We start from the raw sequence: 16,820 nt of genomic DNA, 5'->3' as shown, positions 1-16,820 counted from the left end.
GCCTTTTCTCTATGCCTGTACACTCAGTGTCTCTTCCTCTTTTTATAAGGCCAGGCCTACTTATTTAGGACTGACCCTTATTAACTTATTTAACCTTAATTATCTCTCCTTAAAGGCCCTATCTTCAAATACAGTCACATTAGGGGCTAAGGCTTCAATCTATGAATTTGGAGGAAACACAGTATGTTCATTCCCCTTTGACAGTTGGCTCCATTTTTCGGCTTCCCTTTAAAAAGACCTCAAAAACAACTGTTTGCTGTCTCTACTTCCCCTGCTTTGCATTCTTTTGGATGTATTCCAGTCAGTCTTTCATCCTCACCACTCCACTGAAACAGCTCTCCTCAAGGTCACCAGTAAATATCCACATTATGGAGTCTAGTGGTCAGTTCTCAATGTTTATCCTTTTTGACCTATCAACAGCATTTCACACAGCTGATCACTTTTCCCTCACTAGAACATTTTCTTCACTAGATTTATGTGGCATCAGTCTTCTTAATCCTACCTCTTTGACTTTCCCTTGTTGGACTTCTTTGCTAGTTCCTTCTCATCTCTCCAGTCTCCACACACTGGGAAGCACCAAGGATTAGTTCTTGCATTTGTTTCCTCCCACTTCCTAGATGATCTTGCCCTCTCATGACTTTAAATACCATTTATACACTGGTAATTCCCCAAATTATCTCCAGCTTCAAATTCCAAAGGATTAGGTCCAGTAGCTTTAACATCTCCACTTGAATGTACCACAGGCACCTCAAATGTAAGATGTCCAAAATAGAACTCCCCATTTCCAATTCTCATTCCCACCTCCCTGTGCCACCACACTACTGCTCCTGCTATCTTCATGTCTTTAAAAGGGACATCCAAATCCATTCTTACAGGTGGTAGATTCAGTAGTCTTGGAAACATCCCTGACTCCCCTCTCAGGCACATCTGATCCACTGCGAACCCCACCAGCCACTCCTTCAGTGTGTGTGCTGAGCACTGACCCGTCTGCACTGCTACCCTCCTGGTCTAGGATAGTATACCAAGTCTTTGCACCTGGATTTCTGCTTTCTAAGTAGTCTCTCTCCTTCTTCCCGTATCCTCCTATGATCTGTTCTCCACTCAACAGTCGGAGATGTCTTTTTAAAATACCTCAGGTCATGCCACTTCTGCTAACCACTCTCCAGCAGCCTCCTATCTTAGGACAAAGCCAGTCTTTACATCAGCACATAGGATCCTGCGTGATACTTAATGTAGGATCCCTGCTTCTCTCTCATTTCTGACCCACCCAACTCTCCATCCAAACTGGCCCGCCTGGGGCTCTTCCAACTTCCAAATACTCTCCGGCAACCTTTATCACTGCCCCTCCATTTGCAGTGCTCACTCCCTTATTTCCCTCATGTTTCTGCTCTTACGTCAAATACCACCTTATTGGAGAGGAAGGTCCTTAATTACTCTGTATAAAAAGCAACTCTCCACCCCAGGACTCCTTAGCCCCTTTACTTGGCTTCTTCGCCATCTAACATATATTCTATTTGTTTAATGTCTCTCCCTTCATATTAGACTGTAAGCTCTGTGAAGGCAGGGATTTGACATTTAACTACATTGTTCTCATGATGTGCAGTTCTTGGTGCATAGAAAAGGCTTAGTATTTTTATTGACTGAATAAAGATCTAATTGGTAGAATTTTTAGTTTGGATTGCTTTGGTATCTAGTTCTACAAGCTAGACTTGCCGTCCCCCATGCCTTGATATTTGTCATTTAAACAAACACCACTTGGAAAAAAATATCAACCTTCTTTCAAACCTGTTGGATAAATTATATGCACTCTAGGGACCAGCCTTGAATTTTCCAATTACCTCAGACATCTAGGGAACTGCTTGCCATGAAGAAGCTTGTTGTATTACATCATTTTCTTCCCTATGTATCTTATAAGGAATCAGATTTCAGAACTGAGGATAAAAAGCTTATCAATTCAGTTGGAAAAAGGTTTTGATAATTGGATGATGTTACTGTAGATGAAATTATATTTCAACAGAAAATTTCTGTAAGACATCTAGCTTCTGTCAAATGCCCTAGCTTTTAAGTGATATTAATGGTTAGGAATTTCATTAAAAATATTAAGATAGTTTCTGTCAGTGGTGGGGGTGGGAAGCCCTGTTCCTTGGCCCATGCTACAGTGGAATCTAAACTCAATTTAATTCAGCTGTGCTGCCAGTTGACCAAGCTGGCAAAGTCAGAATGATCTGCAGAGCCCAAGGCTCCAAGGTGAGGGAAGAAAAGAAGCTTGAGGACTTAGGAATTGTCTCCAGTGTAACAAAGTGCTTCACAAATCACCTTTGAGTTGTGAGCACCGAGGCGTTGATCAGATGCAGCATGATGATGTAAGTTATACCTCTGGTGTTACAGGTGAGAGAAAAGAGCCACGAATCACAGCCTCCGTCCTCTGGGAAGTTGGGACAGAATAAACACCTCGACTGGCTTGGATAACAAACATGCACACATACCTGTTAGCCCACCCATTCTAACCTCTGAAATGCAACAGTCCCCAGCTTTACTCCAGAGTATGTGTACCTGTGTGTGAGGTTTGTCTAAACTAAGAAGTCAATGCTAATTAAAAGCAGAATATTAGAAGAGGCCTTCATTCTTTGCCTTCTTAGCATCTACATATTGATTTCAATTCCTTCATCAGTTCCTTGAAGAAGTCTTCCCTAAGGAGGTCCAATCCCTGTTCTAAGCCCTCCTGGCTACACACACCTCTCATGGCAGAGCTCCCCACCACTTCACAGCCTTAGGTGATCTGATTCATGCCTGGCTCTCCTAATGGTTTGTGAGCCTCAAGAAGATAGGGTTGTTTTTGGTTTTGTTTACACTTGTATTTTCATGCACAGCAGTGCCTGGCACACTTTATATTTTTGAATTAATGTATGAGTTAATTAAGCAGTAAAAGTATTTGCCCCATCCTTCCTTTAAAACATAATCTCTACCTACACTCAGATTTAGCTAAGGATTCTAGATAAAAAGAACTTAAGATAGTAAAGACACTGTATGGCTGCACGTCTGTCTCCCCTGCTCCCTCCCTAAGGGCTAGGCTGTACTTTCATTTCCATTTCTGTCCCCTAGCTGCTGACTCTCATGGTACTTTATAACTGACCCTAATTTCATTTTTACATATGAAAACATTTTAATCCAGAAGCCACTTCATTGGGCAATAGAGACAATCAGAAAAGAGGGAACTCAGTATTCTATACAGCCTTTTAAATAACACACAGAATTGCTAGAGGAAAGGGTCTTTTCCCACAGATACCCTACCTATTGCTTTTCATAACGATTGGGTGGCAAGAGAAGTCTGTGGCTGGGTTTTTGAAGGGCCCAGGATTCCATCCAGACAGGAATGCACAGTGACTAACATTGCTAAAAAGAAGTCAAACTATAAATTTTCCACAAAGGCAGCTGTCACATAAGAAGTACCTCACAAATTGGGTGCTCAGCCCCGTTGAGCTTTGGGGGACAGATGATCACCACCTGGCTCTTTCAGCTGCACCTATGCTGCTGTTGTATTCTCATATTCCCAGACCTAGTCTCACAGCAGTAACTCTAGCATTTGTATGGTACTTCATGGTTTATAAAACATTTATTACCTCATTTCGTCCTTGCCTAAGTCTGGTAAGGTAGGCAGGCAGCTGTGACCGGAAAATCCAGCAGCAGTGTCACAGAAAAGTAGGCTGGTGGACACTGGCACAGCTCACAGGGCAGCACCTCAACTAGTGGCTACCAGGTGGGATGTCATCCATTGCTAGAGGGTGCAAAGACCAGACATTAGGAAACTGACTCACAGTAACTAAAATGCATGTGACCCTTAAATAGACACCAGAATGCTACTTATGTTAATTAATGAGAAGTTCCCATCCAAGTGCCAGGACTTACGAATGCATGTTTGATATATCCAGCCCATTGGGATAATGGCTCCAACTTTTTCTGTACCCACTTCACATCAACAGCATCTCACTATTATAGGAACACCTGTCCAAGACATACTTAGGTGGCTCTGCCAGCTTAGAATCAGAACAAGGAATTCTAGAGAAACATTGTGTTGTCAGTGGGTTCTGAATATTTGAAGATTGTGGGTTATAACACCTGCAGCCATCTCCAGACTAAAAGAATGCTTGACCCTCAAAGGGAACACTGCCTCACTCCTCAACAGTGCTTGGAACACAGGCAGTATTCATACAATGCGCTTTCTGGCTGACAAGATTGATCTAGCCAAGTGGACTCTAGTAGGTATACTTATTACTAATTCTCAGAGGAGAAAATGAGATATATGCCAATTCACATATTTACAGTGAAAAGAACTACAATGCCCCAGCGATCTGTAACTGACCTGCTATCAAACAACTGGCAAATAGCAGGCAGGACTTGTGATTTGTGCTGGCTTGGGAGCCACTGCTGCATAGAGAGGCTGTCTTTGCCCTAGTGCATTGACCTCTAGCATAACTCACCAGAAGGACAATCTTACTTCCTCATTTTCTATTCTTATCAGGGACCTCACTGTAGTGCTGAGTTCTGAAAACACTGCCCTCCTTACAAATGGAGACACCAAAGTGTAGAGAAGCAAGCATGTCATAGTCCAAATGTGGGTGAGCTAGGGTGAGAAGAAAAGCACATATGGGAAGTGGGGGGTTTGTTCTAGTCATTCAGGAACCAGAGTCTACTAATCTGCCTAAAGGGCCTATGGTCTAAAAATAGGTAAGAATCCTTGACCTACTGGCTTCACGATTCTCTAGGGCCTTGCAGTCTTCGGTCAGTTCCTTTGCATCCAGTGGGCCAATGAGGGAAGAAACAGCAATGAGGAAACATTGGCAAGGTTTTAGAGGGCAAATAAGAAATCACTTCCATTACTTCTCTCCTCATTCCACTGACAAATGGAATATGGACCCAGTAATGAAGACTGGAAAAATGTAGTGAACACATAACATTATCTCAGCTACATTGTCAAATATATACTTATTGGATCATACCCATGATAATACAAATACTAAATGATACAATCGTACAAATACTAACATGCTACAATAATACTAAATGAAACAATGATATTAATACTTCAAATACTGTGTATTTGTAAAAATACAAATATCAGCAGACCTAAGAGATACTGCAGGTTCAGTTCTGGACCACCGCAATAAGCAAATATTGCAATAAAGCGATTCAAATGAATGTTCTGGTTCTCCAGTACATATATTTTATACTACACTACAGTCTATTAAGTGTGCAATAGCATTATGTCTAAAAAAACCAATGTACATACCTTAATTAGGAAATACACTGTTAGAAAATGCTAAGCATCACCTGAGCTTTTGGTGAGCTGTAATCTTTTTGCTGGTGGAAGGTTTTGCCTCAGTGTTGATGGCCACTGACTGATCAGGGTGGTAGTTGAAGGTTGGGGTGGCCATGGCACTTTCTTAAAATAAGAAAACAACGAAGTTTGCCACACCGATTGGATCTTTCTTTCACAAACAATTTCTCCATAGCATGCAATGCTGTTCAACAGCATTTTACCTAAAGAACTTAACACAACTTCATCGAAAATTGCAAGAATCCTCTCAAACCCTGCTGCTGCCTTATCAAATATGAATACTCTAAATTCTTTCTTATCATCTCCACAATCTTCATAGCACCTTCACTGGGAGTAGATTCCATCTCAAACCACCTTTTTTGCTCACCTGTAAGAAACAACTCTTCATCTGTTAAAGTTTTATCATGAGATTGCAGCAATTCAAATATGATAATAATTAAGTTTGAAATATTGTTGAGAATTACCAGAATGTGACACACAGACATGAAGTTGGCAAATGCCGTTGGGAAAATGGCAGATAGACCTGCTTAATGCAAAGTTGTCACAAACCTTCAATTTGTAAAAAAACAGGATCTACAACGTGCAATAAATCAAAGCACAATGAAACAAGGTATGCCTGTACTGTAAAAAATAATACATCTGAAATTATAAGACACAAATACTACATGATAGCAATACCAAATGATATAGTAACACTAAAATACAGGCTACCGAACAATAATTGATACAATGATGCAAATACTAAACATTTATTTATGCACATAGCACCTGCTTGATCTTATACCTAAGAGGAAGAACTTTCTAAAGGAGCCAACTGCAGAGGAATAGGCATCCACTCTCTGCTTACCCCGAAGATGTTTATAGGAGCAGCCAGCCTCACTGGCAGGAAATGAAGAGATGGGATGGAGCCTGTATTACAAAAGGTAGTGAGAGTGGGTCCATCAGGTGTGAAGAGAAAGGCAACAAAGGGCCTCCTGAGTTTTATTGATCCATATATACAATTCTCCCAGTTGTTTTCCCAAATTACCTAACTCTAGAGCATAGCCTTTTATCTGTAATCATTTATTGGTTTCTATGTCACTCATTAAATAAGTTGATTGATTAACATAATTTCTTAACCAACTGGTTAATATGACAACCAATCCTCAGTTCTAGGAATAAGATTATACCTCATTTTGAGGAGGCATAAGGCTTGATGGTGAAATGGAAATGCCAAGGAGAGCTCGAAGGACCATGGTAAGGCTCTTATCCCTGATCCTAGTAGTGACACTATTCTGAGTCCTATAGAAAGAAAGTTAGATGCCAAAAAGGACTTTGAGGTCAGCCAAGGAGAGTTTGGTGACAGACTTTCCAGATCCTGATAGAACCTGTTTGGCCAAAGTTTTCTTTCTTTCTTGGAGCTCCAAGATCTTCTCTTCCACTGTTCCATCACAGACAAATCTGAAAAGCAGACAATCCATTAAAAACTCAAACTAGTGTATCTATTAACACATTCAAACTTCCCTTTATGCTTTAGTTTTTAAATGAGATTTCTTCAAATTTTCTTAGGTTTGGTTAAGAATTCTATGTGTAAGAAATTGAAACAGCCTTACTAAATATACATCCATTTAAAATGATGTGACTCAAATTGATTTTTCCTTTCTTTCTGAAGCTACGGTTGCTGAGAAATGCCAAAGTAAAAGAGATTCCTATCCAAAATAAGTGTAGAGATCTGGCTTTCTCCCAAAAGTTCCATCTTGGTAAGATGAGGAGGCCTTAATGCAGGTGTTAAGTGTACTACAGTAAGTACAGAATGTCTTATTTTTTGGCTAATTCACACTGAAAACAGGTTTCACAAGCTGAGGAAATGCCACTGTTGTCATCCATTTCCTCATTCCACAAGTACTAAGTGAGTAACTACGTGTCACATACACTGCCAGGTGTAGGGATGGAGAGATGAATATAGTCTTGCTCTCAGATAGAAGGAGATAGACATGAAAATAAACAATAATAATACGACCTGGCAAGTGCTGTAATGGAATTATGCCCAGTGTGCAAAAGGAGTAAAAGGAAATCTATCTGGGGGTATTCAAGGAAGGCTCCACTGAAGAGTTAACTCTTAATGTGTGACTTATAGGATGAGCAAGTGTAGACAGTGGGGAAGGTATCCCAGGGAGTTGGAGCGTGTATAAAACAGAACATAGTATGTTGGAGAAAGATCTAGTTGTCCAATCCAACCAGAGAAAAGTCAAAAGGACTCCACCATGTTTTTACAGTAACTGCAGAAGCTCAAGAGGCTGGGGGGGGACAGATTACAAGTGGCTTTGCACACCTCAGAAATTTAGATTTATAAGAGGAGAGTGGCAGTGGGGATGGAAGGGAAGGTGGGATGTTTATAAGAAACATTTAGAAAATTAATGGAGTTGGTACATAAAAAATGAGAAAGAGAACAAAGTCTTGTTTCTGGCTCTACGACTAGATAAAGTATACTATTCACAGAAACAATGTATTCAGAAGAATAAATAGATATGAGGTGGTACCTCTTTTTAATCTATGACGTTTTGAGCCCCTGGAACAAGTAATAGTACTTGCTACACAGTGAGTGCTCAATAGGAATTAGTTTTATGAGTTTAACTGAGATGAATGCAAGAGTCAGTGGGTAACTGGTGAACATGTGAACACTCAGACTGAGATATTTACTAGAGATTGGATATCTAGAGCTGAAGTTTAGGAGATCTTGGAACTGAAGTTGCAGATTTGGAACTGACTAAGTAGACAGCACTATTAAGGGAGGTGCATACAGAGAGCTACAAAGAGAATTAAAGATGGGAAAACTGACATAATTGCTGTATTTACATGCAAACTTTGGAATTCATGCATGCCTCTTTAACAAGGGCAGTTTCAGTGGAGCGATAAGGGTGGAGGCCAGTTTATAAAAGGCTGAAGAATGACAGTATTTGGGATGTTACCACAGCAACTATTATCTGCAACTAAACTCACAATGAAGGTAAGCAAGTAAAGACAGTCAGTGGTTTCAAATTCTTCAGAAAACTTCCTGAAAAAGCAAGGAGAAAAAGGTCCACAGCTAGAGTGGAATGCAACATTATGGCAGGTTTTGTTGCTTTTAAAGACAGGAGGGTCCCAAATAGAGGGACATTCTACAAAATAAGTAACTGGTTTATGCTCTTCAAAAATGTCAATGTCATAAAACACAAAGACTGCAGTACTTTTCCAGGTAAGAGGAGACAAAAGAGTCATGACAACTGAATGCTTCGCAGGACCTAGGATTTTCTTTTGCTGTGAAGGTAAGTAGCAGAAGAGCATCAAGTCCACAGCTCAGGTAATAGTTGCAGTGGTAACATCCCGATTTTGTTATTTTATTGTGATTATATAAAAGAATGTCCTTATTTTTAGGAAATGCCCATTGAAGTATTTAGGGATAAAGGAGCATCATGTATCCAACTTACCCTCAAATGGCCCAGAAGAAAGTTTATACACAATATAACACACAGACAGCATACAAGAATTTTTTGGTATTGTTCTTGGAATCAAGAATTTTTTAGTTATTATTTTTGTAAGAATTCTTACATTCTTTTCTGTATGTCTAAAATTATGTCAAAATAAATGTTTAAAGCAAAAAAAAAGAGAGAGAGAGAGAAAGAGAAGAGGCTCCTTCATGGGCTGCCTTGGCTGAAATAAGGCTCCCGTTATATACAAGCTTGTTCTTGGACAGGAATCAATTCCAAGGTTACCCCCAATTGCTTATGTTCCCCTTCTGACTGTGTGTGAGTACCAAGGAGGATGAGCCTCAGCAGATCATGAGTAAAGTGACCACCAAATACTTTAATTCTATTAAGACACTACAAAAGCAGAATATGGGAAGGGTCCTAGGTCCTGGGAGACCTTTACTTACTTGTGTACGACAACATCTTTCTGCTGCCCTACTCGGTAAATTCGGTCACAGGCTTGATCTTCAAGTGATGGATTCCTGTTACAAAACAGATAAAGCTCAAAGGTCCTGACATCCTAGACTGGTGGAGGAGACAAATTCCATGGACAAATCCAGCCACCATTTTTTATATGGCCCTTGAGCCAAAAATAGTTGTTAAGATTTTTAAAGGGTTGAAAAAATAAACTCACAATGAAGAATATGCATGAGAGACCTTTGTAGCCTGCAAAACCTAACACTGTTACTATCTGGCCTTACATATTTACATAAAAAGCTTATAGATCCCGACCTAGGCTATACTGGCCTCAGAGAGGCTAGCGCCAGGTACCTTCTTGCCTTCTGATGAGAAACTGAGGTCTGATTGCTAACAGTAACTAAGCACTGTCATCAGCTAACAGCTGTTAGTAACAGAAGGGAAACCACTGCTCCAGTTTGGTCACCAACCAGCCGGATGACTAGGCCAAGTCACCTACCCTCAACCCTCTTAACTTTAGATCGCTACTTGGAAATGTGAGGCCTGCCCAATGATCTTAAACACTTTTCTCAACTTTAACATTCTATGATTTAACTAAGGAGACTGTTTCCTTCACTACAAGTTCTCGTTATCAACTCCAAACTAGTTTCTCATCTTATACTTTAAAATCCTGGATAACATTCTTCATTTTAGAAAGTAGCTTAATTCCCAGTCTGCTTCCCTCATTTACATGTACAGTGGCATCCCAAGTAAGACCTAAACACATTCTCCAGAAGATAACAGGGCCTCTTTGTGCCAGTCTGGGCTGCCTGGAGAATTAGACAAATGTGCAGGAATCCCTGATTGGCATAATTGGAAAACCAAAAACTGGGACTAATTTTAACACTTTCTCCTAGCAACTCACTAACTCATTTATCGTTATTTCCAGGAAGGATGCTGTTACGCTTCTGGTGCTGATACTACGGTTTAAGTCCAAGGGCGATGTGTTAAGTGTATTCCTAACATAATTAAAAAACTCCTTGTCCTTTTCCTTTTGGAGTAAAGCTTCTCCCTCTTCACCCAGGGTGAGATTTCCTTGGATGCCAACATATATGTCTGAAATATGGTATTTCAAAGAGGTAAAACTGGGTGATGTAGCTCTTAGACATGAGAAAAGGCTCTGCTCCCAGTTTCCATTGAAACATGTTAAATTAACAATAGAGAGAACTGAGTATTTTAAGTAGTCATTTGAAATCTTGCTTGCTCATGAATTCAGGGCTGTCAGCAGCCCTACACCCTATTTAGATCCAAGTCTATATGCTTCTATTCACAGAGGTATCTCCATAATACACAGAGAGCACACTCATCATGAGAAGTCAGGCACTACTGCCCCTCTGGCCCCCTGGTCTCCCTGCTAAGCTGTAACAACCCAAGAAAAATCCAGAATCATTACCAGTGCATATCCAGAAGAAAAAGATGGTTTCCTCCAGTCAGGTTTAGACCAACGCCTCCAGCCAAAAGAGAGATTAGCATAATCTTCAAAAGAAAACACACCACTAATATCACACAAGTTGGTCTCATAATACATTTCTCCTTCTGTCTCAGATTCAAGCCCAAAATCAATACAGATAAGCAATGTGTTTCTGTCAGATTTCCTTCTGCTGTTGTAAATGCACTGTGTTCAAATTCTGAGATGCTATCTCCCATGCCTCACCTTTGAGGAAATTTTTACTTCACACTTTTTTTGGGAGGCAACCTGAAAACATCAATTATACCTGTCAGAATACACAAACGCAGTTTAGAGCACTGAGGGTGGTTAGTGCAATAAACTTACCATTAACCAGATTCTGTCTATTTCATCAGTCTCTGCACCCCCAACCCCCACACCACTGCTATGATTCTCCACCTATCAGTCAACTAATGCTTTCCAAATTCTTATTATCTATTATTAGATGACTTTGTTCTTCCACTTCCCTCCATGTCTCCTCTTACTAAAATTCCACCTATCCTTTAAGGCTTGCTTCCTGCACAGATTCTCTTGATCCTAACCAGTTCTGCCCTTACTCTCCTTTTGGCCCTCACGTTTTATTTTCTTTGGAATATTTGCATACCTTAATATGTACCCCAATAATTATCTAATAAAAAAAAAACATGAAGAGATCAAGGCTATGAATATTTTTAAATTGAGCTGCTACACTGGAACTCTCTGTATAACTGAGAGCAATTTGCTCTTAGTTATATAGCTCTGATGTGGCCAGCTCATACCTGAGGGCCCCTGGAGTTGTTAAATGCCTCTACCAAGTCCATTCTCTGTTTGGGGTTGACAGATCCATCGATGGTGGCGTAAGTCAGTCCATGCCTCTTAAGATGCAACGCCACAACTTTCAGCATGCTGGTCCACTGAGAGACAATGACACTGGGAAGGAGAAAACAATACAACCCCTGGGTAGATGAAACACACTCATCTGCAGGGCTTTAATGCCCCTGCTATTAAGATTCAGTTATCAAATATGGACAAAGAAATGCCTTGTGTTACCCAAGAGGGTAAGGGACATGCTTAGGTCACATTTTAAGATTATAAGGCTTCCAGTTGTTTCCAGATCCAGTCCTACAATTTATCTTGTGCTACAAGAAGTCAAATAAAGGGGTGGCTAAAGTAAGGACTGAAGCCTCCTATTATCTGGAGGTCTACTGCTCATCCAGAGATCTGTAGTCCTGCAGAAAGGGGGCACAGACCACAGTCCCTTTGCCAGCCAGGACAAATTTCTACGGCTTCTCCTCTCGCCCACCCCTGGTCTCCCCAAGCTATGTTTCAGTTAGTTTCAAGTTTTCAGATCAGAGTATTTCATACAAACAAATGCAGACTTCTAACATGCATGTAAAGATAGCAAAGAGCAAACAGACCTCCTTATATCCATGTGCCCAGCTTAAGGACATGCCAGTGCTGTGGGCCCCTGTGTGAGGACAGGCCTCTCCTCCCGTGCGGACTTGTTACTCCCTTGCTTTTCTTTAGATGTCTCTCTACTTTTAAACATTTCTTCAGATGCTTAGCTTACATGATCTTCTAGGGACTTCCTTTTTAATCAATGCCACAAACACTTTAATTAGAAATCATAGGAATTTGTGCTCTAACCTCAGTGCTTTCTGCTGAGGTCTAATGGCTCAAGGTCCTTGATATAAAAAGCTAAGGTTTATAAGTATCAGCAATATCCAATTTTCTTGCCTACTTCATCAATACTTGGATAATGAAATAACACATTTACCTCTTTTGGGACTCTGGATTTCTTCCGATCACCTCCAATTCTGCCAAAAGAGATAAAATCTGGGAAAAGTTTACAATAACATGTAGATTTAAGCAAATTCACTCGTCACCTGAATTATTGACATGGTCTCCTGGACGGTCTCTCTGCTTCTGGCCTTACCTCTCTCTCATCTACTCTCCTCTCTGCAGCCACATGGCTATTTCTAAAATGTCAGTTTGTCACTTTTTCCCCTGGCTGAAGTCCCTGTGGTGGCTTCCCACTGAGGAAAAACCCCAAGCTCCTCACAATGACTCAACAGGTCCCTCCTGCTCTGGTCTCTGCTTATGTCTCCAGTTCATCTCGCACTATGCCCTTCTCAAATGGCTTCAGTCATACCATAATTCTTCCTCCACTAAGTCATGCTTTATCTTATCTTTATCCAGTCTGTGCCCTTGGTCTAGAACATCCTTACATGTCAGCTTAATGTCACTTCTTCTTAGAGGTCCTACCAGCCCCCAAAATACGGGTTAGAAGCCTACTGCCAAATGCTAATATAAAACTTTTTACTTTTATTATCATGGTCTTTTTCATATTGTATATTATTCTTTTCACGACTTGAATGCTTTAAGAAGGCAGAATCAGCATGTCTTGGTTCATTTCTTTACTTTTAGCACTTAGCACATAGCTGGACTAGAGGAGGTACTATCCTAACATTTGCAAGAGAAAGTGAAGGAGATTTACCCATTTTAAGGCCTGCTCCAAATGATGTTAAAGAGGAGGACCTGTCCAATCTGAGGAATACTTGCCAAAGCTTCCAAACAAGCTCTCTGGGTATTTAACAAAACCCCATGGGGCACATTTGAGTCCATATGGGGGCAGTCAGTAAGAACACGTGGGCATGACTTTGGAGAGCAGCTGGGTTCATTCTTCCTGACAGCTAATAAGAATGACTTTCAAAAGCCTCTAAGGGCCCTATAGTACACCCCCAGAATGGTGGAGGAATCAGGAGGTGAAGAAGTTCTCAATCTGCCATCACACAGTGTAACACTTCAGAACTCCCAGTGAGGAACTGAAGATTCCTCTTCACAGAACAGGGGCTGAGCCAGATGAACCCTGAGGCACCTTTTAGAGTCCATGTGGTGGCGGTTAGAGTGGTAACATGCAGAAGCCCCCACACGTGAGGCTGCTTTCCAATCTGAACAAGCATGCTGACGCCCAGCCAGGAAGTGCGGCACAGACTATACCACTTTGATTTTGTAGGAAGGAAAAAGGAAAAAGGCAAGAATATGAAACGCCTGGGGTCTTAGTAACTCGAGGGTGCGTAAAGTGCTCTGATAGTTGCATGAGCAAGCCAGCAATAGGTATTTTGGGAAAACTGCAGTGGAAGAGCACGGTTCATGGTCCACGAGCTGGAATCAAATTACAAGAACATTCTGTAAGAATTTAGGTTTTTGCTACTAAAGAAAACTCCCTTCCCTATGTGAAACAACCTTTCATGGTCTGAACTACTACTAATGGGCTTACATTGAGTAGCCCTTTGAATAAACATTACTCGAGTATTAGATGAGAAACACAAATTGTTAGGAATACGTTTTAACCCATGGGCAACTCTGAAGGTATATAAGGCAACTCTACCTTATATTTCTCTCAGGTATCAGTGGTAAAGACCTAGGTAAACATTTTTTAATTTAATTAAAAGTAAGTCTTATGTATAACACCATTCCCTTGGCAATGACCTCCTTTCTAGTTACATTTTTTAAAAGAAAGCCTTTGAAGGGAGGTTGAGCCCAGGTTTGACAGCTGAAGAGTGCAGCAGAGAGAGAAACAAGCCCCAGTCTCAGGTGTACAAGCCAATGGAGCACATTCCAAGCCGGCCAACAGAAAGGCAGTGCTCAGGTCAGGGTTTCTTGGCCTTTCTCTAAACCCTTCAGCCTTAGAAGGCTTTAGTGAAAACAGAATGAAATGACTAATGAAGATAGAAAGCTATAGAGGAAACGATACTTGAGGATGGAAGCCTTTCAACAAGTCAAAGCAAGTGGTGCTCAGATGTACTTCCCAGTCTCTAGCATCAAGCTTCATTGTTCTCTTTTCAAGCTCTCCTAGAACAAACTGCTTACTCACTCAGGCCCTGTCCCACTGATCCATGACAGAAAACCTGCCTTGATGACAAGACTGGCCCAAATTACTCTCTGAAAGCCCACTTGTAATAAGACTTTAGTTTTATTCATGAAATTAAATGAGAATTTAAGACTGGAGGGAGCATCTGACCGGCTAAAATCAAACCGTTCACATAGTTGTACCCACTTGGACAAATGTGGCACTCTCACACAGGAAAATCTATGAGGAATCAGAGTTTCGCTACCAGAACACAGGTGACAGAAGTACCTTGGTGCTCCCTCTTGTGTCTTCAAAAAGCTCCACCTTGAAACCTTCACCATTAAGGGAAATGATGGAAGACGGCTCTGAGTTACAGAGTTCAGACAGGGTCAAAGCACTGAGCTGCTCTTCCAGGGAAAGAACCAGGGCTTCACCTTTCAGTTCAGTCGGATCCAGGGCCTGAGCAGGATGCAGAAACGGAATGGGAGCAGGATGGGCAATTGAGGCAGCAAGCTATATTACTTGCCTGTGAACTGCTGGTAACACCTCACATAGCAAAGTGTCTTAAATTTATCTTCAGTATCTCCTGAGAGGAGCCCTAATTAAACTGTAACCTTGCAAGTCATTTCACTAGATTAAAGACAAATGATGGAACTTTTTAAAGACTTGCCAGACAGATTACATAATTGTTCTAGTTCCCAAAGCTGAAACAGCACCATTAATTAAGCTATTGATAATCAAAATACTACATACCTTCCAAAGAATAACATACTCCTCTTAATTATGGCTGTGCCTCCAATGTAAAGGCACAATTGTGTAAATACTTGAGTTTTCACAACCAGAAAAACTTAAAAGCCCCAACACTGGTTGACAGCAGAAGAAAGTAGTAACTAAATTAGCTTTACGACATCCTAAAATACAAAAGTATTCACAAGTGGTTTCCCTTTTTTTACAAAATGCTATTTTCTACTCTAAAATAAAGCTTATTTAAAATAAAACAACAAAACCTGTTAACACCATGAGAATGGACAATGGTCAATAAAGATTAATTGAAGTAAAACAAATAAGCCCCTTTCCTGCCCCACCAAAACCTCGTTTTCCTTTCTAGAAGACTGCACTGGACCTGTCTGGGGGCCACGCTGGGGTGCCACAGTGGGGCCTGTCTTACCGACTTGAGAAGAGAAAGATGACAGCAACACTGGCGGAGTCTTAGCAGCTGCGACAGTATGTGGGCGGTGCTGGACCGCTGTGAGCCTGCTGCCACTGCCTGTCCGGGCCCACTGGACCCAAATTCCTCTACCACTTCAACAGAGGAAAACAAACCACAGCAAAGAGTACAGGATTTAACATCGAAATATGGGGAAGAACTGCCAACTAAATGAGTTTATTTTCAACTTCTTTGACCTGAACTTCAAGAATACAGTTATAACTCACTTCTATAGCAATTAAGCCTAATGAAATATTGGCTTTCTTTATAGACTTGCATTTAATTAAAGAAGATTTCAAAAAATTAATAAGTTTAGATTACCAGGTCTGATACGCACAGATCAGTATATTTTACTTTGGTTTGAGGTTCATACCTAAGGTCAAGTCTCTGATAACAAGAGAATTCACAACCTCCAATTTCTGTCATTTTACCAAATCTGAATCCACATTTTCATTAGTCATATGTATTTATGAGTACCCCACTGCTTACCTCTGCTGAATGGATTATCAGGGATTCTTCCAGATGGGCTGCCTTCACTTTCATACCCCACTTTTAGATAGGATTGCAGAGCTGACCTGCCTCACATCAAAATAGAAAATGCACATATAATGGTCACTAAGAAGTTTGCAACAGTCATTGCTTAACTCTGCTTGCTGTAGGACTTAAATTAATAAATGTAATAATATTATAAAACATTATATTCAAAGTCAATTTAATAGCAATTGATATATAGACATTAATGCAAGATAGTGACATTATTAATTAGGTTAGTTAATCCAGTATTATAATATTTGCTAATAAATATAAGGCATACAAAGAGAAAAAAAAATTCGCATAGGAAATGAAAGCACCAAATGGGAAAGAGTAAATCTGGAATTCAAGGAAGGACAGGAGTTTCAGAGGAAGTACAAAATACAAAGATGACAAGAAGGATTAGAGAGTTGTTTTTTTTTAAGTTCCAGTGAGATGCTGGATAACAGGCCAAATGTCAAAGAAATGTTTCTTCCAATATGGTCCCCTGAGGACCAGACAAACATGGTGTATGGTGACCACAGACT

At 40.6% G+C, this 16,820-nt stretch overlaps 1 protein-coding gene across 4 annotated transcripts in view; it reads right to left on the bottom strand.

Moving 5' to 3' along the window:
* Window positions 1-5,936: 5,936 nt before the first annotated feature.
* The window catches only part of TTF2 (transcription termination factor 2), a 42,463-nt gene continuing 31,579 nt past the window's right edge, over window positions 5,937-16,820 (bottom strand). For 3 of the 4 annotated variants that reach the window (XM_036924459.2, XM_036924461.2, XM_036924460.2), the window contains exons 16-23: window positions 16,252-16,337; window positions 15,724-15,857; window positions 14,844-15,014; window positions 12,480-12,538; window positions 11,482-11,632; window positions 10,670-10,752; window positions 9,228-9,302; window positions 5,937-6,775 (exon numbers count right to left, since the gene is read on the bottom strand). In XM_036924459.2, the coding sequence (XP_036780354.2) occupies window positions 6,631-6,775; window positions 9,228-9,302; window positions 10,670-10,752; window positions 11,482-11,632; window positions 12,480-12,538; window positions 14,844-15,014; window positions 15,724-15,857; window positions 16,252-16,337 (904 nt within the window). In that variant the 3' untranslated portion in view covers window positions 5,937-6,630. Of the gene's footprint in view, window positions 6,776-9,227; window positions 9,303-10,669; window positions 10,753-11,481; window positions 11,633-12,479; window positions 12,539-14,843; window positions 15,015-15,723; window positions 15,858-16,251; window positions 16,338-16,820 lie in introns of those variants that run through there. The other variant, XM_057500587.1, reaches the window with a different exon arrangement.

This window comes from Manis pentadactyla, chromosome 4 (genome assembly GCF_030020395.1).
Source record: "Manis pentadactyla isolate mManPen7 chromosome 4, mManPen7.hap1, whole genome shotgun sequence".
Taxonomy (NCBI): Eukaryota; Metazoa; Chordata; class Mammalia; order Pholidota; family Manidae; genus Manis; species Manis pentadactyla.
This window is presented reverse-complemented; position numbering and strand designations above follow the sequence as displayed.